The sequence below is a fragment of the Thermobia domestica genome, chromosome 3, assembly GCF_964235325.1.
Source record: "Thermobia domestica chromosome 3, izTheDome1.hap1.1, whole genome shotgun sequence".
Taxonomy (NCBI): Eukaryota; Metazoa; Arthropoda; class Insecta; order Zygentoma; family Lepismatidae; genus Thermobia; species Thermobia domestica.
The window spans coordinates 118,283,259-118,308,344 of NC_137456.1; the positions used below are offsets into that span (position 1 = coordinate 118,283,259).

The window sequence follows — 25,086 nt, forward strand, 5'->3', positions numbered from 1 at the left end:
CAGTGAATCTGACCTTTTATTCTATTCATGAAAAAAAAAAAAAGGAAGTATCTTCTTGGCCTACCTAATTTTCCGGGCTACTTTCCCCCCCCCCTCTTGATTTTCATTAATTCAAATATTTATCTTTCTTTATAACTAAACGATTTAAATATTCATTTCCTATAATAACTAAAGCCCCGTTATGTTGATATCCGTGCAAGTTGGTGTGGAACATCAATTTCCCTTACCAGCTACTCTTTGTTTTTGGTGTTACTGACTACAGGCGGTTTGAATCACAACTATCAATTATCGAAAGTATGATAGGGGAAACGAAAGTCACAACTAAGAAAAAGAAACAGAAGAGTATAATGGACGAAAGACAAAAAAAAAAAAAAAAAGCAGTTCTTACATGGAAAGAAATTTGACAAATACAGTATTATTTCTGAACAAATATAATAAGGAAATTTAAAGTCAATGATATTCTTAGAATTGGTAAAAGGATTATTGTTGTACGTGAAATGCGAAAAAATAACAAATTTATTTCGGTAGGAGGGCTTAAGCCTAATAGCCCACTAAATACGCCACTGATTACTACGTATATATATCACCTGCTTAAATTCGAAGAAGAAGAAGAAAATAAACTTAATAATAATACTAATTGTTATTCTTATTGTTCTGTAATACTAGTTCTCGTAGTTTAATTGAATAGGACGATATTCTAGGTGCTATTTCCATACCCATAAACCCGAAAGCTCCACATTGAAATACATTCTATGCCAGGAGAATCTAAGATACTGCTGCCACTATTGAGATCTGTCACACTTCACTTGCCAACTAGAAAACTGTTTACTCAGCACATTTCTCAAATGCATGTGTCTCTCTTATCATTTGATCGATATTCGATGACCTATTTTTATTGCAAAATTCTACGCTGGATAACATATATTTTGTACCTAGGTATAAGTGATGTACAGTATAGAACGTTATTTTATTCTGTTTTACTGGAGGCAATTCACAAACCAACAGAACCACCAGGACTGGACTCCTAAACTGATACTAGGTCTATCCCAATCTCACTGTACTACTCCGTCACCGAACCAGGTCTTTACTGACTCAAGCATACACCATTTGGCTGATTTTGTAATCATTGTTACACCATACCTTGCCGTGCCATTGCTTTGAGCTTGAATATGTCCTTGTCCTGGTATTGCAATTTTGAACAACAGCAGTGTATGCACATATAGACATACACATTACTTTACATACGCCGTACAAGATGTATAATGAGAAACAATGCAACATTAACTATATAGTTTTATCTTAGGAGATAATATATTTTATTTCAAAGTTATCTCAAAATGGAGGGGAACTATTTGGCTGTATTATTACAAAACTAGCAGCGTTCACCCCGCTTCGCTGCGGTCACCCCGGAACGCAATAAACTAAGTTTATATCGCCTGTCATTTATGTTAACCCGCCCCGCTTCGCTGCGGTCATCCCGGTGCTGGCATATTGTAAAAGTGTCTGTAAAAATAAGCAAATCAATTAAAAAATTTTAAACAGAAGATTCAAGCTATTTTCCGCTGTATATCGCCTGTCATTTATGTTAACCCGCCGAGTGACACGGTCATGCGGGTTGCATATAAATACGTTTATTTTTACCTATGATGAACTAATAACAAAGGATTTGTACGTTATGGACACTTGAATGGTCAATTATCTCAAGACACTGGTAATTAAAAATTAAAGTGATATGATAAAAACCATCTAGGGTCCAAATCCTAATAACCCCCCAAAAATGAAAGAAATTGGTTCAGCCGTATTAGCGTGATGAGCGGACAAAGGATTTTGTACGTTCTCTTTTATATATATATAGATTATCTTAAAATGAAGAGAAAATATTTGGCTGGCAGTAGATAATTATAGTAGTTAAATACTGACAATAAATTCTACAGAAGGAAATAAAGTTTTGTTAGCTTCCACATCTTTTAACATGTGATAAACACAACTTGGTGAACCCACTCTAACTAGTAAGTGGCGGTTATTGAAAGAGGTAATCTTCATCATCATAGGTATTCTGCCCTTGCAGCAGCTGAGAAGCTTCCATGCTCCACGGTCCACGGTCTTCACGCACGATCTTTCTGTTTTTATATCATCCATTAATTGTAGTCTCCTTCGCCCCTCCTCTCTTTCCGGCCACCATATCCTCTATGACGTCCCTTATGATACAATTTCTTCTCAAGCAATGTCCCAAACAGTTTCTCTTCCTCTTCTTAATATCTAAAGGTGTTCTCTTCTCCCCCACCATTACTAACACCCTCTCATTCTTTTTCCGCTCGACCCAACTAATTCTTTGCATTCTTCTCCACATCCACATTTCGAAGGCTTCCAGTCGTTTTCATCACTTTTACGTAATGTCCACGTTTCCTCCCCATACAGTACAACAGTCCACACGAAGCATTTCATGAGTCTTTTTCTCAACTCTCTATTCAAGGTCCCACAAAACAAACTTTTCTTCCTCCTAAAGGCTTCTTTCGCCATTCCTATCCTTGCTTTTAGTTCACGTTCGCACTTCATGTCATTACTAAGAATACTACCCAGATATAGAAAACTATTCACTTGTTCTATTTTCTCCCCTCCCACTTTTATATTTGACACAGACCTCTTCGTTCCAATCACCATGGCTTTTGTCTTTCTAACATTTATTTTCATCCCATATTCTTCAAAGCCCATCCTCAGGTTTTCTAACATTTTATTGATTTCCTTTTCAGATTCTGTAACAAGCACCATATCGTCTGCAAATCTTATGCACCTAATCATTCTACCTCCTACCGAAATGCCGTCATCATAATGTAAACTCTTTTTCACTTTCTATCCTAGATAGACGTTAAATATTTGTTGGCGAGAGGCAGCATCCTTGTCGAACTCCCCTTCCAATTGCACTCTCTTCCGTCAGTTCTTCCCCTATCCTAACACTTACTTGTTGATAAGTTTCTTGAAAAAGGTAAAACAGATGATAAATAAATAGCTGTCCCTCCAAAGTAAGGAAAAAAGAAACTTATATAATGTTTTCCTAATTCTTATATATATATATATATATATATATATATATATATATATATATATATATATATATATATATATATATATATATATATATATATATATATATAGTGGTCGGCCTGCGAAATAAGTGGGTATGCGGTGGTATGTCATACCGCCTCTGGTTTTTTAGTGATGAAGACATACCGTCATGGAAGAGTAGATCCTACATACCTTTAATAAATCAATTTTCATACACAGTAATTGATGAATAGCTTTGCACGTAAAAAGATTTTATTTCTTATGTAGAAATAATTTCCAAGTTGACAACACCGACATTTATATCTTTTTTCTACATTTCGTTTTTAAAATGAGGCGTCTTCAAAGAAGTTCATCTAGTTCATATTTTGATGTACCCTATTGAATTGTTTCTTTCATATGTATGTGTGTGTGTGTGTTCTTGTCATATTTCATATAAATGTATTTTGAGCATCGCGAATTTAGGGGTTGTCTGCTGTGGGTGTGGATCTTACGGGGGTTTGAAGTACCCCTCATTCGAGTGTAATATCCGGAGGTTTTCCCGCAGGAAATTGTTAATATAAAAGCACGTTTTTTGAGCATTTTCGTCTATAATTCTCTGAAATATAATATAAGGGGATATTTTTATATTTTTTTTCAACGTTGTTGGCAGGGGCGGATTAAGGCTTTTGGAGCCCTGGAGCCGACTATTTCAAGGGTTCCCTATGTTATTAGTAATTCTAGCGCATAAATTTTCTTTGCTGCCTTACACAGCCTCATAGGCTTATCGAAACACCAAGAACTATGCTGTAATATTTTAGAGAACGTTAGAGAACTTAACAATCTGATCAAAACAAGACTAACAGTAGTAACAAAAACAATGGTAACAAAAACAGACATAATTTTCAAGGAAAAGGGAGTAATTTTTACAGGCAAAATAGAAGAAATCCCAATTCAATCAATTATGAATGACAATCAAAGTGGAAATTTTAGAGGTGGATTTCGTGGTAAAATTTTAGAAATTTTAGAGGCCAGACGAGAAATTAATTTTATCCCAGAGGAAATTTTCATAATTATCAGTTTCAAATACCCACTAACACGAAACATTTATAAAAAATTTCCTTATTAGGCACAAACACATCGCATTTGCTCTTTTTGTGGTCATGGTTTTCACACAGAAGATGCGTGTTTATTGCATAAAAAATCTTTAAACGCGTAATGTCTGTAAATGTGGGAAGTACATTTACAGGTTACACTATATTAGGAAATAAGAGTCGTGTTGTAAAATCCTTCTTTACTACACGGAATAATATGATCTTAATGTCATTATTGATTGAAGATAAGAATGCCAATGCTGTATTAGATTCCCCTTCGCAGATATCAATAGTTAGAAAGGATTTAGTTTTACCTAAGGCTAAGATATTGAATATCGACACACGAATAAAAGGAATTGCTTAGAATACTCTTTTGATAAACAAGATAGCAATTGTACGTTTCAAAATTAACAGGAGAACATTTCCGAAGACATCTTGTTAGGGAATGACTTTTTAGTATCAGGGAGCCCAAATTGATTTGAATAGGAAAGTTTTATTGTTAAGGAGATTTGGATAACCTCCTAGATTTGCTCAGACAGCGATAGTTCAAAGTAATTGTGACTATAATAATTTGGTTTGTAATAGAGGTCCAAAATAGCTCACTCCCTCACAAAATAAGTATCGTGAAGAAGCTGGCGGAAGAAGACTTAACTCCAGTGGTACCGCAAGCGTAGCGAGCGGAAAAAATAGCATAGGTCTGAAGCATACAATATAATAAGTTGATTGCTATATTTTGGTATTAAAGAGAGGGATTTTCGGGGGCCCTGAACCTGCGGACGCCAGAGCCTAGGCTCCATTGGCTCCGCCCTTAATCCGCTCCTGGTTGTTGGAAGTGGATCAAAGTCTCTCCATGCTCCCCCCCCCCTTCCGTAACGAAAGATAAGCTCTCCAGTGGTTTTCAGTCATTACGTAATAAAACATACCGCCTCTGCTTTTTCTCCACTTCGAACACTATATATATATATATATATATATATATATATATATATATATATATATATATATATACAGAGAGAGAGATATATATATTGGAATTGGTACATTAGACAAGGTTTTCCCTTAGTGCGAGTTCGTAAATAGTAAATTTTTACTTCTGCGACTTCTTCAACATCCACTACTGCTCAACTTAGAATTAAGTACAACAGCCAAGTGCTTGAAAAAAGTATTTCACAGAATTGTCTAACAGTAATAAAAGAATAATAATAAAAGATAACTTCATCAAAAAATAATACTTCCTTTCCTGTCACTTCCGGCTTCCTCTCCTGAATGGCTGGCCGGAAACTGAAGTTCAATCTTTACCAAGGACATGACACAACATTAAGCTGAACAAAAACATGACATAATGTTCACATTTAAGAGAAGGGAAATGATGTTACCTGTAGAAAATAGGTGATATCTTGTTTCCTTTTTTCTCTGCTATCAACCAACCAATCGCAGCAGTCACAACATTCACAGCAACGGCAGCACATCCAGTTCCATACTCTGTCCAGCAGCGCCTCTTGCTTCATCTATGGGAATAAAAAGAAAGTAAACTCAAATTTATATCTCATTCATAGTATATTCAAAACAATGAATGTATACAGGAATGTTTTGTCAGGAAATCTAGACAAGATTAAAGTAAGATGATCCACCTCACTTTAATATACTATTTTAAAAGGGCAAATGTCTCATTGTGTCTCTATTTATTCCCACTAATAAAAAGGGCAAATATTTTATAAGATCACGCTAATTCTCATTAATAAATAGATTGAGTTGAGTTGAATTTGAGTTCCCGTTCAGCAGCGAGGCTATATAAGACGTGAACCTACTGATTAACGTAGAATCCAAACCACATTAGCTCCCCCGGGAATCGAACCCGGGTTTGCCACGCCAAAGGGACGCATACGCTAATAGCTTAATCACAAAGGAGCTAAGGTAAATTAATAAAAACATCACGCTAATTTCATTAATAACAAGGGTAAATGTCTCATAACATCATGTTAATTCCCATTAATAAAAATCGCAAATGAATCATAGCGTACCCTAATTCCCATTAATAAAAGGGGCAAATGAATTATAGCGTCACTCTAATTCCCATTAATAAAAGGGGCAAATGTCTCATAACATCACATTAATTTCCAATAATAACAAGGGTAAATGTCTCATAACATCATGCTAATTCCCATTAATAAAAAGGGCAAATGAATCATAGCGTCACCCTAATTCCCATTAATAAAAGGGGCAAATGAATCATAGCGTCACTCTAATTCCCATTAATAAAAGGGGCAAATGTCTCATAACATCACATTAATTTCCAATAATAACAAGGGTAAATGTCTCATAACATCATGTTAATTCCCATTAATAAAAATCGCAAATGAATCATAGCGTCACCCTAATTCCCATTAATAAAAGGGGCAAATGAATCATAGCGTCACTCTAATTCCCATTAATAAAAAGGGCATATCTCTCATAACATCACGCTAATTTTCATTAATAAAAGGAGAAATGTGTCATTGTCACTCTAATTCCCATTAGTAAGAAGGAAAAATGTCTGATGGTGTTTCGCTGATTGCCATTAATAAAAAGAACGAATGTCTCATAACATCACTCTAATTCTCATTAATAAAAAGGGCAAATGCATCATAGCGCCAGAGTAACTTCCAATAGAAAAAATGTAACGTTAATAAATATCACTAACTGTGATATCGCTTACCTGCGTGATGCTTATAGATGTCGCTATCTTGCTGGCAATTTGCAGATTTAAAACTATTGTGATGAACTAATTGCAACTTAATAACTTTATTGTAGGATTATATTCCACATTTTTTAGTTTCAGCATTAATATTTGTTGGTCCGCATGTTGGTTGGTTGGTCAACTCAAATAATACTAATACTAATACTAATAATATAAATATATTTGTTGAATGTAAACAATTAGAGCTTTTAATTAAGTTAGATTTTAACTTACAATGTATTTACAGAAGGCTCGGTCACAACCGCACATGAACTAATACATGTAAAGCATTGGTGTGTCTAGTATATTTCACTGTAATCACTCTCTCTCTAGGTTTGGGTTTGAATTCATTAGAAAAGGAAATCTAATGACCTTATATTGACAACTAATTATAGTTCGAACACAAAATAATGCGTTATGGCAGGCTGCTACATGATTTCATTTTGATATATATACAATGGCGGATCCAGGATATGATCAAGGGAGGGGCTAAACCATAGTTTGTCGCTTTATCCAGTGTATACCTGAGGGTCAAGATATATATATATATCTTGTATTTCTATAACAAGACAATTCACAAAACTACCAAATCTATACTAGGTATATATATACATGTATATCTACCGTAGATTTAGTATATCTGCAGAAAATACTTGATTAATAGTGTTGATTTGAACCGTCTTGTGTGCTTACATCGCATTTAGTTTACAATCCATTTCATTTATATGGTAAATTATTTTCCCGCTTTCTTTGAAATGAACTGCAAGCTTAATTATGTAATTTCACTGAATTCATCTTCTTCAAGTCTGGCTCAATTTCCAAAATGAGTTTGCGTTATACTAAATAAATTTAATATTACTTACAACTGAATTTGATTGCAAACTATTAAAATTATGTATAATAAAATTCCATTGTCACGAAGTAAGATACGAGCTCCATCGCGCTTAGTGTACGCGCCTTAGGCATGGGATACTCGGGTTCGATTCCCAGCGGGAGCTCATGTGTACGTTAAACTGTAGGTCCACTTCAGACACAATCTCGTTGCTGATAGGGGTGCTAAACTGAAAATCAAATCAAAATGAACGAAGCAAACAACTTTTAAACAGATTTGAAGAAATCTGTGGTGCACAAACACCGCCTGCGTAGTTTTCTCGAAATTCTCCCGTTTTCTCCCACTTCTTTCATTCCACCATTTTATTCATTTCTCATCATCACCGTCTCCTTTAGCTTAGCCAGCATAATCATGAGACGTAAATCAAAGATTTCATTTCATTTTTTCAATAACAGCTAATCTGGGACTAATGTGCATGCCACTTCAGTTTAAATATGTGCTGTAACTACTTTAAAAAAAAAAAACATTTTCAACAATTTGATACTGTACAATTAAAGTAGAATACAGACTGTCTGTACTTACACATCATGGTGTAACAAATGGAAGTGGAAAGGGAAATGAAAATGTTCATGAACAACTTACAATTTGAGAGACTGATGGAAATTGTTGAAGTGAGAAAGAAGTGTAAAAGATAAAAATTACCATGGATAAGCAATGTACCACTGTGTCAACGTAAACGGTTTTCGCTAGGTTGGGGGGCATTACTATAGCCTCTAGCGCAGAATTGCCTACTGTAGGGACTTTTAGACATTTCTCCTAATCATAGGGACCGTAGGAAACACAAGGATTTTTAGAGAAACTTAATTTGTTAAATAAAGTGTAGTTCACTAATACACCAATATACTGATAATAATTGATCAATACTATCGTGTTTCACACAATCATGACAAATTGTGATTGGACCTGAGTTACCAGACTCTAACTTCGAGAAGACGGAAGAAAAATACCATAGAATTTTAGTTGACTGTGACGAACTTTCTGTACATAGTGTGACAATAAAACAAAGGTGAAATACGAAATTGAGGCCAGAGCTTCTTAATTCAGAGGTGTTTTCATTATAGATTTCCTCCCTAAGGTCACACGATAGAGACTAGAACTCTTGACAAAACAGATCAATACATATATCTCCATAAGTAAAGTATTATAAAGGTTCACTTTTTCATCAAGGTATTGGAACCCAGTTATACTGGAAAAAAGCTGCATTCTAGCTTTTCATGTTTTCAGAAAAATATAATGGAAGGCAGGGGCACACAAAGAAGTTTTTTTTGGGAGGGGTCCAAACTTTAGGGGATTGGTCCAATATTATGACGGAAATTACTGTACATCCTAAAAGTAACTATAAAGTAATTACAAAATACTTCCAGCTATATTATTTTTAAATCAATAAAATGTTAGAAAACCTGAGGATGAGCCTTGAAAACTATGGGGTGAAAATAAATTTTAGAAAGACAAAAGCCATGGTGATTGGAACGAAGAGGTCTGTGTCAAATATAAAAGTGGGAGGGGAGAAAATAGAACAAGTGAATAGTTTTCTATATCTGGGTAGTATTCTTAGTAATGCCATGAAGTGCGAATGTGAAATAAAAACAAGAATAGGAATGGTGAACAAAGTTTTTAGGAGGAAGAAAGGTCTGTTTTGTGGGACCTTGAATAAAGAGTTGAGAAAAAGACTCATAAAATGCTTCGTGTGGAGTGTTGTACTGTATGGGGCGGAAACGTGGACATTACGTAAAAGTGATTAAAAACGACTGGAAGAATTCGAAATGTGGGTGTGGAGAAGAATGGAAAGAATTAGTTGGGTCGAGCGGAAAACGAATGAGAGGGTGTTAGAAATGGTGGAGGAGAAAAGAACACTTTTATTTATTGTTAAGAAGAGGAAGAAAAACTGGTTGGGACATTGCCTAAGAAGAAATTGTATCATGAGGAACGTTCTTGAAGGTATGGTGGCGGGAAAGAGAGGGAGGAGCGGAGACTACAATTAATGGATAATACAAAAAAAAAAAAGAAAAAAGGAAAGAAAGATCATACGTCAACACGAAGAGGTTAGCGGAGGACCGTGGAGCATGGAAGCTTCTCAGCTGCTGCAAGTGACCTGCCAGTAAGGGCAGAAAACCTATGATGTCGATGATATTTCTTAAAATGACAGAACTAGCTTGTTTTTATAAGAGAAAGAGTACAGATAAAGAGTAAGATCAAATTTTCGTGTTATAATAGTCATTTCGCTGTTAAACAAGTAGTTTTATTGAGAAAGTGTACAAATTTATGTTGAGTTAGGAAGTTTTGGGTGATGTCCGGATCCGGTTGGCCCTCCATGGGTTCGCCCCTGATGGAAGAAAACATCAGCATACCTAAAGGATTTATTTGAGAGAAAATATATATTGCATAATTTTATTTAGCGAAGTTATGTATGAACTTAGTATTAATATTTAAGTTAAGATTTCGAGTGGGAACTTTCGGTGAAAAGTAGGAAAATTTTAACTTAGTTGTAGGGCTTAATTAAAACATTATTGGCAACACTGCTCTAGGGGTGACACCTAGTAATCAACGTGTTGGCGGGAAATCTGGATATTTCAGAAACTTGGCAATGCAATTGAATAGCACACGTGTGCAGTGTTGCCAATTTAATCAGTTTATGGCAAAATCTACCCTTTTTCAAGTAATGTTTGGTCCATCGGTACCAATCTGTCTTCAACATTGGGGCGAACGGGGAGGACGGATATTTGGATACAAATCATCACAATTATCTCTAAAAAGCACTTTCCAGATCGGATTATTGGGTGGAGTTCCTTCATTTTCTCCAGAATTTATGCCCGTATCTGCAGCTGAGATAATTTTTCGGCATGATGAGAGGGACATAACCTTCCCTGCCACTTATCGCAATCTGTGCCCAAGTAGCGGAAGTGGAATTAATACAGATTGATGAGACTACCAAGCGCGCCAGAGCAGGAAGCTTTGTTTGAAATCCTACAGAACACGATTCTGTTTAAAAAAATGAAAAACCAAGAGAAATCAATTTCCTATCTCACTTTCGTTTGTGGCATCGAACACAAATCATCACATTTATTCCCCAAAACCACAGTTCAAATCGTATTATTGAGGGGGACAGTACCCTAGTTCCAAGATTGCTGGGACATGTCCCCCTCATGCCCCCGGGATTTGCGCCAGTGGTTTGGGCAATAAAAATGTAGTTTAGCTATTAACTGCGATTTTGGTTAATATTGTGTTCAAAGTTGCCAATTTCTGTTCATTTGTGCTTAGCCTTTTCCAATCAAAACTTCTCTAAAAGTATGAGGAACAATATAAAATATGATTTATATTCGCTACTCCGTCTGCTTGTAGTAGTACTTACATTGCCACACCACAATCTATATTATGTATCTTATTGATTTTTCTCAGTTATTAGCATGCTCTCAGACAAATCGGGATCCTGAAAAGTCCATCTCCTCGTAGATAATTCTAAGGCTCGTAGATAATTGCAAGGCGTAAATAATTAGCGAACAAGAATGTTGGGCATGGATTTTGTACATTTAGTATTGCTTTAGATCAATAGTGTCATCGATATTTTGCAAAAATATTACACAAAGATTGGGGATGCAGAAAAGAATTCGAAGAATGCGAAGCACCTCGTTAACAATACAACCGTGCCGGGTTACGGCGTACAGTTTATCCCAAAATTGAAACCGACGGGATAACTGGACAACACCCTTTAACTGTCATCCCATTTTTTCGATTTAAGAATCCCAAATTTGCTTTACGCAACATACCTTGTGATCGGAATGGCAAAACTGTCCTTACAAGTAACCGTGTAGTGTGGTGTGAACTTTGAACAGATTTAATGATAGGATTGTACTTGTTTTCAAAGCAAGGATAGGAATGCTGTGAGAGTTTATGGGAAACAGTACTGCACTATAGTTCCAGTTTTCTTTGTGTCTGCATTTGAACGGAATTGATATGGAACGAAGACTATTGTCTTGTTTACGTGAGAAATTGAGGGACGAAATCTCGTTTGAAGTAATGACAACAACAGGCGAGTTAGGTCATTTGACCTTATTCTTTGCTGTTATTTGTTTTTGAGAATTCTTACATCTCAGAGGTCTGCACAAACCAACCCGAAACAATGCAAAATTTCGAGGAGGAAATTGAACGTTTTATCAGCAACAATAATGAACAAATATGTGCAAAAGTAATTATAAATTTAATCGAGAGGGTTAAGTCCTGCAAACAAAGTCGTGAAGGATGTCGTCTTCCATTCTTAAATCGGAATATTTATCCGTTGTAATGACGTAAACTATTTACCATTTTCTAAACATTCAGTATTATATTAAGCAAATTAAATCCGTCGCTTTTAACGAACATCCTCTTTATTTGTTGTTTAAGGGCGTTCTCCCCCCCACTCCCCGATATGTGATTATTTTCTCTGGTGTTTTAGTTTTCCTCAATGTATTGGGTTTCAAATGAGAACAGAAAATGTATAATGTTCACAGGCATTCGAAGAAAAAACAGAAAGAACTGTTTAACTTGTCCATATTTAAAAGATTGAATGCAAGATTAACACGATTAGGGACTTAGGGAAATGCTGCAGTGATTTTGCCTGTCCTCGTATGAAGAAACATTGATATACTGAAAACAGCAATTACTCCACTTCGAGCTGAAGAAGTCAAATCAGACGATGATTTAATACTAATAATGCCTTAGTGGTTAATGCATTTGATTTTTTTATACTGTACATATATTTTCTGAAATATATATAACTACTATAAATAACAAAAATATTGTGCAACATTCTTAACAATGTCACGATTCTAATGATATTTTCAAATCACCTTAATTTCAATTGAATCGTGGTGGTTTTGATCGCGAATCCGGCATAATTTTGTTGAACTCGTTGGCAACGCTGACCAGAACAAAAGAAGGTAGCAGAAAATTGCACTGCATTGAAATATCTCAACTTTCTGAGTACGAGATCACCCAAGGTATATAAAATAACTAATTGCAAAAAGATCACCCACTAATAACAAAATACGCACAAGAATGTTACATGATTTGAAAATATAAAAAAAATAAATACATATTTAAATGCGGAATGACGTATATTAATTCTCTGTAAACCCTAAATTATTTATTATTATACAAGAAATATTTGTGTACATTTCAAATATACATTAGTTCCTTCTTCAATTTAAGAGTAAGCAAAGCTTCCACAAAGTAAAGTAGCTAGCTACAGAAGAGAACAAGTACTCTCGTGTTTGGTTTTAAGGAAAAGATTGAATGAAGTACTCTAGAGTTGAGTTTAATAGCAGGTTAAGGCAGAACAACACAAAAGCATTAACTAGCACTGTATTATTATTTCCCGCAGCGAATATAATGTATATTTTAATTAATGTGCATCAGGTGGCTTATTTCTAGGAAATGTTTCCACGCTCGAGAGAAATATAATTTGAGGTTTTGTCGTGTTACAAAAGTGCTCTTAATGTAATTTTAAAGGAGGTTCCTTTGAACTTTAGGTGCGCAGACAGTTTGACCTTATTTTCTCTGGAAACAACTAGAATAAATATGTGTTCTTTCTTAAACTGTAACTGAAGTTATATCGCAAAACCAGATGGGTCTCTATGTTAAATTACTTGATAATAGTCAATAAAAAAAATTGTATTACACTTATCATATCTAAATATTTCGTTTTCACTGCATTTACCAGATGAATTCTGCGCGCAGCAAAAGTATAGTTTGAGATTAGACAATTGTAAATAGGGTTAATTTTCCTATCTTCTCTATAGAAATATCACGAATATTACATGTGTTTATGAAGAAATAACTAACAAAGGGTGAAACAGTAAATTAAAATATACTATTACATTATAAAGCCTCTCAATGGTAGACAATCAATAGACTCAATTATAGAACTACTAGCTGAACCTGCGCTCTCTACACAACGCATCATTCACATATGAGCATGAATGTCCTTGTCATTCCTCACAATATCTGTACACGTCCCTTTACAGACACTAGTAAAGGACGTCTTTATAAAAATCGGCAAGGGGTACCACGAAGGGGCGATTTCTTCGATTATTTTTTCAATATCTTGCATCGTTTGCAAAGATTGAGCCTAATTCCGGTTGGAGTTTGTAATTAATGTATGATCAGTGTTTCCTTTCGTCTTACATGAGTATGTAGTAAGCAAATACATTACATATATAATTAATTATAATGACAATGATATATATGGTGTTCATTGAACAAAAATACTCCAAACAATAAAAATTCATCTTAGCCTGGAGAAATGGTTATCCTTCGTTTTTCATTAAAATTTGGCATTTAAACTAATGCCTGAGAGATATACAACCCCAATATACAATGATGTGGTGTTGGAATGTATAACTCGTAGGATATGATGCTTTTTTTTTAAAAAAAAAACAATACTTCCTGTGTACTCCTAAAATGTAATAACGGCCTTTTTTTTAAAAAAAATATTTAATTAGAACTGGCCAATCTACACAAAATTTGGAATCGTCCAGTGAAAACGACACGTTTCTAGCATTTTTCGTTTTCGAAATCTCATTGTCGAAAGATTGCGGACAAACATAAACCTAGCAGTTTAATAGGTAGATTGTGATGATTTAATTGCGAATTAAGATTTTTATGGACTCAATTTCTTCCAGGTTATGGCATATTCTGATGATGTAAATTCAGTAGGGAATGATAGGCGGACAATAGAAAGAAATGCAGAGATCTTAATAAACGCTTGTAGGGACATGGTTTAGAAGTAAATGCAGTGAAAACTAAATACATGGAAGTGCGTCGGGACCGTAATACAGCAAATTATGGATGCGTTAAAATAATACTTTTGATAAAGTGGATACTTTCAAATATCTAGGATCAATATTAACAGACGAAAATCATATTCACGAAGAAATTAAATGTCGACTAAAACCAGGGAATTCGTGTTACTATTCGGTTCAAAATCTCTTGTCGTCGCGAATTCTGTCGAGGAATTTGAAGCTTAAAATATATGAAACGATAATCATGCATGTTGTTCTGTATGGTTGCGAAACATGGTCGCTTACTCTGAGGGAAGAACATAGACTGAAAGTATTTGAGAACAGGATCCTGAGACGAATATTCGGACCCAAGAGGAGCGGGAATGGGGAGTGGCGGAACTTCATAACGAGGAACTACATAATTTATACAGTTTACCCAACATTGTTAGGGTGATTAAGTCTAGGAGGCTTAGGTGGGCAGGTCATGTAGCTAGAATGGAAGAAAGTAGAAACACTTTCAAAGTCTTGACTGGAAGACCAATCGGAAAACGATCATTAGGAAGGCGTAGGCGCAGATGGGAGGACAATATTAAGATGGATCTCGCAAAGATTGGAATACAAAGTAGAAACTGGATGCGGTTAGCTAAGGATAGAAGTCAGTAGAGAGCTTTTGTGATAGCGGCATTGAACCTCCGGGTTCCATAGGCCGCAGAGTTAGTTAGTTAGTTATAGACTCAATTTAATTATTTCAAAATAAGGCAAGAGTTATAACCTTATTTATATTTGTGTTACTGCATATGGTTAATAGGCAAACTTTATAAATGAATAAACTAAACTAATATTAAATCTGCCATATTTTTTTCTTCATCATAATACGGAACACCATTGATCTCCTTCTGCTCGGCAAACTTTCCAACACAATTTAATGAACTGTAGCTCTGGTTATGAACAACAGTATTACAGGCGAAAGTTCCCTACTCTCTTTGTTCCCTGCAATTAATTGTACGGAGTGAAGATATTTACAATCCAACTACAAAAGAATCGCCTTAAAATCTCAAGATGACGTCCTACGAAAATACTTTACAGGAAAACAATACGCAAATTATCTCTTTTTATTTAAATCAGTGATACAATCTACCTTCAATATTCTTGTCGCGTTTAGCTATATTTATTTACATGCCTGTATTTGCCAAAATTACGTTTGTCAGTTTAATCTGATGAAAACTTAGCTGATTTTTCTCCTTGCGTCGTGTGTAATTGTCAAGGCTGGATTTACATATTTCTAACTCGTAAGCCCTAGACCAAAGAACAATTCTGTGACCCTAGCCTCACAGAAAGATTGTTTATAATTCTTGTTAACTTGTCTAATGTCTTGCTGGAGAAAAAGTCACTCATCTTCCCTGTGTTTGTAGATATAGAAGCACTCGAAGCCATCTTATGTTTTCTTGCTTTTGATGTTAGAGAGTGTCTAAGTTTCTACCAGGCGCAATGGAAATAGTAGCATTGCAAATGCAGTCAGCTTCGGAGCTCAACTTTATTGCTTTCAGAAACGAGTACTTCTTCAAATTGGTAGAACACTTCAATTCAAGCATTCTTGTTCGTACAAAATTGGAACACTTAACTTGTAATGTATTATCAACGACAGCTCAGCTCGTACACATCATCGAAGGTTGCAGATCTCCTTGACTGCTAACGGACAATTGCAACTCTTCGCTGCAAGTCTATTGGCTAGCTCGCTATCAAATCGGAGAGGTTGGTGTGATAACTTGCTCGAAGCTGTTATATGTTGCAGCTTATTGTTCATTCACTAATTACAGGATTTCCAGCAAACGTCAGAATTTTTTATTTTTCACTTTTCGAATAAGTTGATATTGATAGTAGAAATAAAGCAAGGTTAAAATACGGGAAATTTGTCGTCTCGAATTAATTTACGAAGACACGGGACACTCGGGCCCAGAATTAGGACTGTCCCGTTCACGGGACGTATGGCAGGCTTATTAATATATTTGTTAAATGTAAATAAATTTAAACCTGCTATACGTCCCGTAAAGAAACGGACAGTCCCGATTTTGGGCTCAAGTGTTCCTCATCCCCGTAAATTTAGTCCGGACAGACAAATGTCCCGTATTTTAATCCCTTCCAATTTCTGCCATCAATATCAACCTATTCGAAAACTGAAAAATAAAACATTCTGACATTGACTGGGAATTCTGTAACTAATAAATGAAAAACTATGACATGTAAACGCTTCGAGAAAGTTATCACACTACCCTCTCCTTTTGATAGCGAGCATTCCAGTAGATTCATTCGCAGCGCAAAGTTGCAATTGTCTGTTAGCAGTCAAGGGGATCTGCAATCTTCGATAAAGTGCGCCAGCTGAGCTGTCGTTGATAATACATTACAAGTTAAGTGTTAGAGTTTTGTATCAACAAGAATGCCTAAACTGAAGGCACGTTTCCTTCCAATTTGGAGGAAAAGCAACAAAGTTAAACTATAAAGTTGACTGTAAAATTTGCAAGGCTACTTTTTCCATTGCTCCTGATGGAAACTTGAACATTCTCCAATACCAAAAAGCAATCAAACATAAGTTGGCTTTGAGTGCTTCTACATCTACAGTGTGGTCCGGAAGTAGACTTAGCACCTTTACTTTCAACAGTATGGTGTTAGTTATGGTAGAATGTCTGTACACAGTTACCTTGAAGTCTTAAAGAGTCATAAACATCAGTCTGATCACCAACCATGACGTAACCAGCGCATTTCGCGATTCACGTGCGCAATTACCTGAATCAGACATTTCCTGACCGCTGGATTGGAAGAAGTTGTCCATCTTCACCAGCTCCCTTTGCTTGGCTTCCAAGAAGTCCCAATCTAACGACACCAGACAATGCTCTCTGCGGTTTCATAAAGCAACAAGTAAGAAACACTCGATATCACACAATGCAGGAATTGCGAGAAGCTGTGGAACACGCCTTCACCCTCGTGACTCCGGAGTATCTCCGCAAAACATCTGCGAGAACTTGGCGCAGAATTCAGCTGTGTTACGACATGGATGGTGATCTTACCGATGTTTATGACTCTTAAGACTCTTAAGACTTCAAGGTAACAGTGTACAAACATTCTACATAACTAACACTACAATGTTGAAACTAAAGGGGGAGTACGCCCACTTCCGGACCCGCACAGGGAAGATGAGTGACTTTTTTTTTCTAGCAAGACATTAGATAAGTTATCAAGAATTATAAATAATCTTTCTGAGTGGCTAGGGGCACAGAATTGTGCTTTGGTCTAGGGCTTAGAAATATGTAAATCCGGCCCTGACAATCTCACACGACGCAAGGAGAAAAATAAGCTAAGTTTTACTTCATATTATTTTTCTGTAAAGCATTTTGAGTATAAGACGTTATCTTGAGTTTCTAAGACGAGTACAATTAATTGCAGGAAACGAAGAGAGAAAAGTAGCTGTAGCTTAGGAAATTTCGCCTATTATACTGTTGTTCATAACCAGAGCTAGAGTTCATTGGATCGTGTTGGAAAGTTTGAGGAGTTGGAGAGATCAAAGTCGTTCCGTATTGTCATGAATAAAATATTTCAGGCTTAATAAATAAAGCTTCTAATTACACACAACCTCTAGTGTACAGTGGGTCGAAGCTTGGGCGCGATAACTAGTTTTAATAAAGAAATGAAACAAAAGATTGTGTTTATTTGTGACGATAGTATCAATACAATGGAAGTCGCATTTCATAATCTAGCAGTCTTAGGTTCGTTTCCTAAAATATTCTTAATTAACGTCCTATGAGTTGGGCTCTACGGTTATAATAATAATACCACAGAAAAATATACTATAACAGCAATGTTTACTTTAATTTTGGATATAACTGTTAGAAAATCTCTGAAAACACACACACACACACACACACACACACACACACACACACACATATATATATATATATATATATATATATATATATATATATATATATATATATATATATCTTTCGTGGAATATTTTTTTAACTACCATCTTTAGCATTAAAGAAAATAAGAAATTTGAAAACTCATGTATTATCTTGCAATATCTTATCAAATTACAAATTGAAAGAAAAAAAGAATGTTTCTACAACAGACACAAAAATGAAAATATAGAGGCTAGGTCTGTTCATTATGAAAACATATCATATTTCTACTTTTTATGAATTCCTAGTAAATTGTTGACTTTTGTAAAGAGAAGAAGAAAAAAAAATAATAATAACATTGCACAATTCGCATTTTCAGATCATTTAAATGTTTAAATAAAAGTATTAGGTTGATGGATTTAGTTTCATAAAAAAAGTTTTTTAATGTAAGCGTCTAGTTTATCCTTTGCTAAAATATTTTTCCTCAGTTTAATTAATAGGTCTACTCTTTTTAGGTCAATTTTAATATATCTTATTCAACTGACTGATGATTGAAGCTCACAGTGGGCAATTTTAGAGTTTCTTTATAGGGGATAAACCGACCGTCACCAAATTTTCCACATTGAAAATGGTCACTATGGGATAGTTTACCACTGAAAACCTAAAGCAAGGACAACTGTGAGAAAACATTAAAAAAAAAAAAAAAGTAGAACGGGAGGCAGACAGTGTTTCTTCCAGACATGTTTTCTGGAGGGCACTGCCCCTAAAACTCTGAGAGTGCCCGCCGGAGAAGCCCAAAATAATACGTCTATAACATATAATAAATATCAGCAGTGGGAGATGTGCCCCCTCCAAATACTAAGTGTGCCCTCCCGGGACATTTTTTCTGAAAGAAACACTGGAGGGAGTCTAACGAATTGCAAGGAACGGGATGTATTTACGCTGAAAATAAAATCGGAGTTTAAATGTTTCAAAAGTAATTTTTGAACGTGAACAAAAAACGTTTGGAATGTACGAGGGCTATCCAGAAAGTAGATTACGTTTTGGAATAAAAAATCAACAAAGTATAGGAAACAAATTTTATTATATACAGATGAAAGCCACACACAAATACTACTTTTCGACATAGTCACCATTCAAATTAAGGCATTTATCGTAGCGATGTACGAGCTTGGAAATTCCTTCGTCGAAAAATTCGGCCGCCTGCGACTTCAACCACTTCGTTACCTCTTCTTGCAGCTGTTCGTCGTCATCAAAACGCTGCATAGCCAGCCACTTCTTCATTGCTGGGAATAGGTGGAAGTCGCTCGGTGCGAGGTCGGGACTGTACGGCGGATGAGGAAACAACTCCCACTGAAAAGATTCAAGAACTTCACGCGTGACATTTGCCGTGTGGGGCCGGGCGTTGTCGTGAATCAACAAGATCTTAGAGCTCAACATTCCTCTGCGCTTGTTTTGAATTGCTCTTCTGAGGTTTTGCAGAGTTTGGCAATACCTTTGAGCGTTTATTGTAGTGCCTCTTTCCAGGAAGTCCACCAAAATCACACCTTTTCTGTCCCAAAAAACAGTCGCCATCATCTTCCTTGCCGACATTGTTTGCATGCATTTCTTGGGTTTTTGGGGAGAACCTGTGTGCCCCCACTGCATTGATTGCAATTTCGTTTCACAGTTCACGTGTTTCACCCATGTTTCGTCACCAGTAACGATGCGATCGAGTAAAGAGTCACCATCCTTATTGTAGGCGTCCAAAAAGTGCAACGCTGCAGCCATTCGCTGATTTTTGTGGTCCTCTGTCAAGATTTTTGGAATCCATCTTGCACAAAACTTGTGGTAACCAAGCTTTTCGCTGATGATTTCGTGCAACAAACTTCGCGAAATTTGTGGAAAACTCAAAGAAAGTTCCGTTATTGTGAACTTTCGATTTTCACGGACTTTAACATCGACTTTTTCGACAAGTTCGGTAGTCACTTTGCTGGGTCTCCCACTTCGATCTTCGTCGTGAACATTGGTTCGGCCATTTTTAAATCTTATGACCCACTGTCGCACTCCACCTTCAGTGATAATGTTGTCCCCATACACTTCACACAGCTGCCGATAGATTTCTATCGGTTTACAGTTTTTTGCTGTCAGAAACCTTATTACTGCACGCACCTCGCAGCTCGCGGGATTTTCAATTAACGCAGACATTTCAAACCGTCACAGTATCTTAACGGAGCACAGCACGAACCTCTCACTAGCACGGCTAGATGCCGACTGAGCTGCGCAACGCTCTGACCCCAAGATGGCCGCGCTAGCCCCGCCCCTAGCGGACACAGACGAAAACGTAATCTACTTTCTGGATAGCCCTCGTATCTTAACAATAGTGCATTAAGAGTGTTCGAATCGCACTTAAATTTCTGATATGTTCAAAGAGTATACAGAGAGAAACGGCTTGTTAGTATATTAATGCTTATGTTTAAAGTGTCCTAACACTTTTTAAAAGCAATTTCTGTGTCGCATATTCTTTGTATTCATCAGAAGTTCAGGCAATTTTAAACACTTTTAGGACAATTTATATTATACTAACTACAGCTAGGAGGTATTCTAAACATTTCTTGGTTTTCTTGTTCACTGAGTGATATCTACTTCAGTACATTTTTCCATATGTTAAACAGTGACCAAAATTTGTTTCTAAAACCACGTCCAAACCGTATTCAAATACTTATTATTATTATTATTATTATTATTATTATTATTATTATTATTATTATTATTATTATTATTATTATTATTATTATTATTATTATTATTATTATTATTATTATTTTGAAGGCTCAGAAAAGAATTTAGCTTAACTTTTGGCTTCAAAAATCTTAGAGACAGGTGACTCTTGGAGCAAGAGTCCTGGGAAACAAGTACAGAGTTCATCCTGAAAATGAGTCTATTTTTAATATTATTTTGGGATGAGTGAAAACATCTTGTCTAGACCCCAAATATAGGAAGAAATCATTTTCGATTAACTTTGACATTTGATATGTCTTTAAAGGGGATAAAACCTGGTCGCCTCAACTCTTCATCTCAAAGTCAACGCCTAGTTTAATTAAATTGTCTATGTTCTCTTTTTCACGAAGTTGCTAGCCGTAACAGTACAACGTTAAAACTTTATTTTAAAGTTATATGTTTTTATAATTGGTTTCTATGGTATCACAATATTCATAAATAAATAATTAACTGAGAATTTAAAACAACAATTTGAATAATCTTAGCAGTATTGAAAGTTATACGTACTTAAATGGCCCTTTTAACATGCAGCTTCATTTTAAAATACATGTACAGCAGATTGCACCCTGTGGTTGTGAAACATGGTTACTCTGAGGGAAGAACACATCCTGAAAGTAGAGACGAATATTCGAATCCAAAAGGAACGGCAATGGAGAATGGCAAAAACCTCATATCAAGGGACGGCATAATTTATACGGTTTACCAGACGTTGTTAGGGTCGTCAAATCTAGGAGGTTCAGGTGCGCAGATCATGTTGCCAGAATAAAACAAAATAGGAGCACTTTCAAAGTCTTGACTGGAAATCTAATCGGAAAACTTCCATCACTAAGACCTAGGCGCAGATGGGAGGACAATATTAAGACGTATCTCGCAGAAACAGGAATACAAAATAGAAACTATGTTCAGTTGGCTAAGGACAGAAGTCAATGGACAGCTTTTCTGAACGCGGCATTGAATTTTCGGATTCATAGGCCATAGTTAGTTAGTATAACAGATTCTAATAGTTATCGCTAATGATTCTTTTGCATTCCTTTTTCGGGAAGGAAAATCAGAAAATGGAGAGATTGGATTTAGATCATAGACATACTAAATTGCTTATGTAATAACAACACAATTGCTTGACGTTGTAATACTTACTCATTTCTCTCCATTATTGAGCCCTCTCGGTCTATCAGAAGCGAGATAGAGAGGTAGGAAAACACTATATTGTGAGAGTTGATTTTACGTGGTGGTCTGTGCAACTGCCAGCTGTCGTCCTTGCTTATGATAGAAAAATAACTTCATTAACAGGTATTTATTTCATGTAGCTTCTTATTGCTTACTTTCGAAATATGTACTTGTTATTGAAACAACAAAAAATGTAGTCAGATGCAAGGGCGCCGATCCTGAGGGGCCAAGAGGGCCCGGACCCCCCATAGCTCTGCTAGGGCTCCCGTCATTGTATTTATGAATATACAATATTGGCATCTCTTGAATGCAATTTACCTTTAAATTCTCATATATGCCTTCTGCATCTGAATGTCCCCCCGACCCCGGAAATTTATAGAGAAATCGGCATCCTTGGTCAGATATATGCAGATGGTACAGAGGATTTGATTTTGAACTAACAAAATAAATTTAGGTTATGAAGAAAGCGAATCAATGTTAGGAAAAAGTTTTTACTATATGTTTCAAAATAATAACTCATATTATTATGACAAGTTATAAATTGTGTTAAGCTGGATGGCTCAACTATTATAGTGCAACTATTACCGGGAAAATGAATTACACAAATCTGCGAAAATTTTGCTTTCTGAAATAAGTTATGTCAATGCTAAAATTAGAAAGCGATAGTGTTTCACCCTACTATGTAATCGATGCATTTACACATACGTTGTAGTACGTAACGTGTTGTATCATAAGGACTGCTTTCATCAGCATCTGGAGAACGGTATTTTAAATGCTTAAATTTTTCCAATGAGTTTTTCCTATAGTCGAACATATTTCTTAATGAATATAAGAACGTTCCTTGGAGCCTCTGAACGTTTCTTGGACACTAGGGACCTCATTCCAGAAGGTCTTCACAAACTTCGAAATCAGCACACCAACATTAGGTAAGAACACCTGTTTCACTTTTATGCCGTGAAATAAAAGATTCAATTTGTAGGCAGTTGCTTGCCATTTTTATCCGGAAGAAGAATGACAGTTGAAAAGAATTCATGAAGTTCTAAAAGTAGAATTTATAATAATGCTACGATATATCGTACTATATACCCATATAAAATATGTTGCTACTTACTACGACGAGTATTCACTGATTTATACACTATTTTTCAACCACTTAAATGCACTATATTTCAAAATAATTATTAATTGCTTCACAGCAATTCAATACACTTCTATGTTATATGGCGTCCTGATGAATTATACGTATATTGACAATTACTTATAAACAAATCCCTGGTAACGAAAACTGTTACCGTAGCAACCGGATTACTGTCCTAACGACGAGTAAACAATCATTTCAGTGCTGCCACAGTCCTACCTCTGGAGTGGACTAAAAAATAGTACCTAATTGAAACAAAAATTGCTGAATTTATTATTTTATACCAACGGGGATAAAAGCGTCGGGGAAAGCGGAGGCACGCCGTCTCCCCACTCTCAAAAAATATCTGTGGCGTCCCCCACTTCTAAAAAATTACAATGGAGAAAGATATGCACGGGGAACGGCGCGACGTCCTACATCCCCGTACTTTTTCAGATCCACTTTTACCCCTGAGTGTAATTCATGGCTCTATAACATCAAAGTAACAGATGTAAAGTTCTATAACACCCCCCATTTTTCTAAGAATTTAAATCAAGAAAGTGTTTTTTTTAAATAATTTTAAAACATCCAAATAGGAAGACTAAAATTTCTACCACACTACTTCTTTCTCGTCTTCTTCATGCGCGGTACGGATGCGCTCATCTAGCGTCATTTGTTTTCCGTACAGTTCGAATTACGAATTTTCTACACAAAGTTCGTAGCGTTATGCGGTGCAACGTCACAGAAATGAATGTTCAACAGCATTTTTTTATGTCAACACACAGTATGAATAACGAGAGATGTAGGAAAAGTCTTACTAGCACTTTTGATGTTGTGACAAGTATTTGTTAAATGGTGCTGAGTTGGGTAGAATTGTACCAACTTTTTGACAAAAGGGACTGAAAATGCCTCCGTTGTACCAACGGGCCGATGAATGACAAAAAGAGCTGAATTTGGTACAATTGTACCAAGTGTAGCAACACTGAATCATTTACAACTAGCGACAGAAAAATAAAAATATTTACAAATCAAGATTATTCACAAGGATGTTATAAATAGAGGATCTGCCCATATGTATCTTCATCCTATTAAACCGATGAAGCCAAAAAACAACCGAGAGTCGGCACGTCTGATTGGCTACTCTCATTTCTACCATCCGTCTGAATTGTCTAACTTTCGTTTCCGCCATGATTGTTGGCTCAAAACATTGCGATCCTATTGGGCGGAGTGAGCAGAGTAGGGGTGGCGAAACTGTGACGTATGGCTTCAAGATTTTGTTGTAAGGACAGATCCTCTATTTTATAAGATCCTTGATTATTCGTGACATTTCTTATAACATTTCTTCTTCTTCTTCTTTTAATGTGTAGCTAGTGCCAGATAAAACAGCATTTTGCCCAGCATATTAAATAAAATAAAAGAAATAAATATATGTTATCGTTGTAAATTTGATAGTTTTAAAGTCGCTTTAAGAAAACATTTATTTTTTATCTTCAAGAGAAGAAACATTTTTCGTCAATTGATACAAGTAGAAAAAAATGTGAATTTTAAAAATAATTCTTCGAAGATAAGAAAACAACATATGTTAACCAACATTAAATTGAAGAAACCGAGAATGAATAACCAACAATCCAGCACGAAAGACAAGAATAA

At 35.7% G+C, this 25,086-nt stretch overlaps 1 protein-coding gene across 1 annotated transcript in view; it reads right to left on the reverse strand.

The window, feature by feature from the left end:
- LOC145680683 (synaptotagmin-17-like) overlaps positions 1-25,086 on the reverse strand; it is a 734,886-nt gene that overhangs the window by 411,229 nt on the left and 298,571 nt on the right. The window contains exon 2 of the mRNA XM_081751574.1: positions 5,510-5,641. Within this exon, the coding sequence (XP_081607700.1) occupies positions 5,510-5,641 (132 nt within the window). The remainder of the gene's footprint in view (positions 1-5,509; positions 5,642-25,086) is intronic.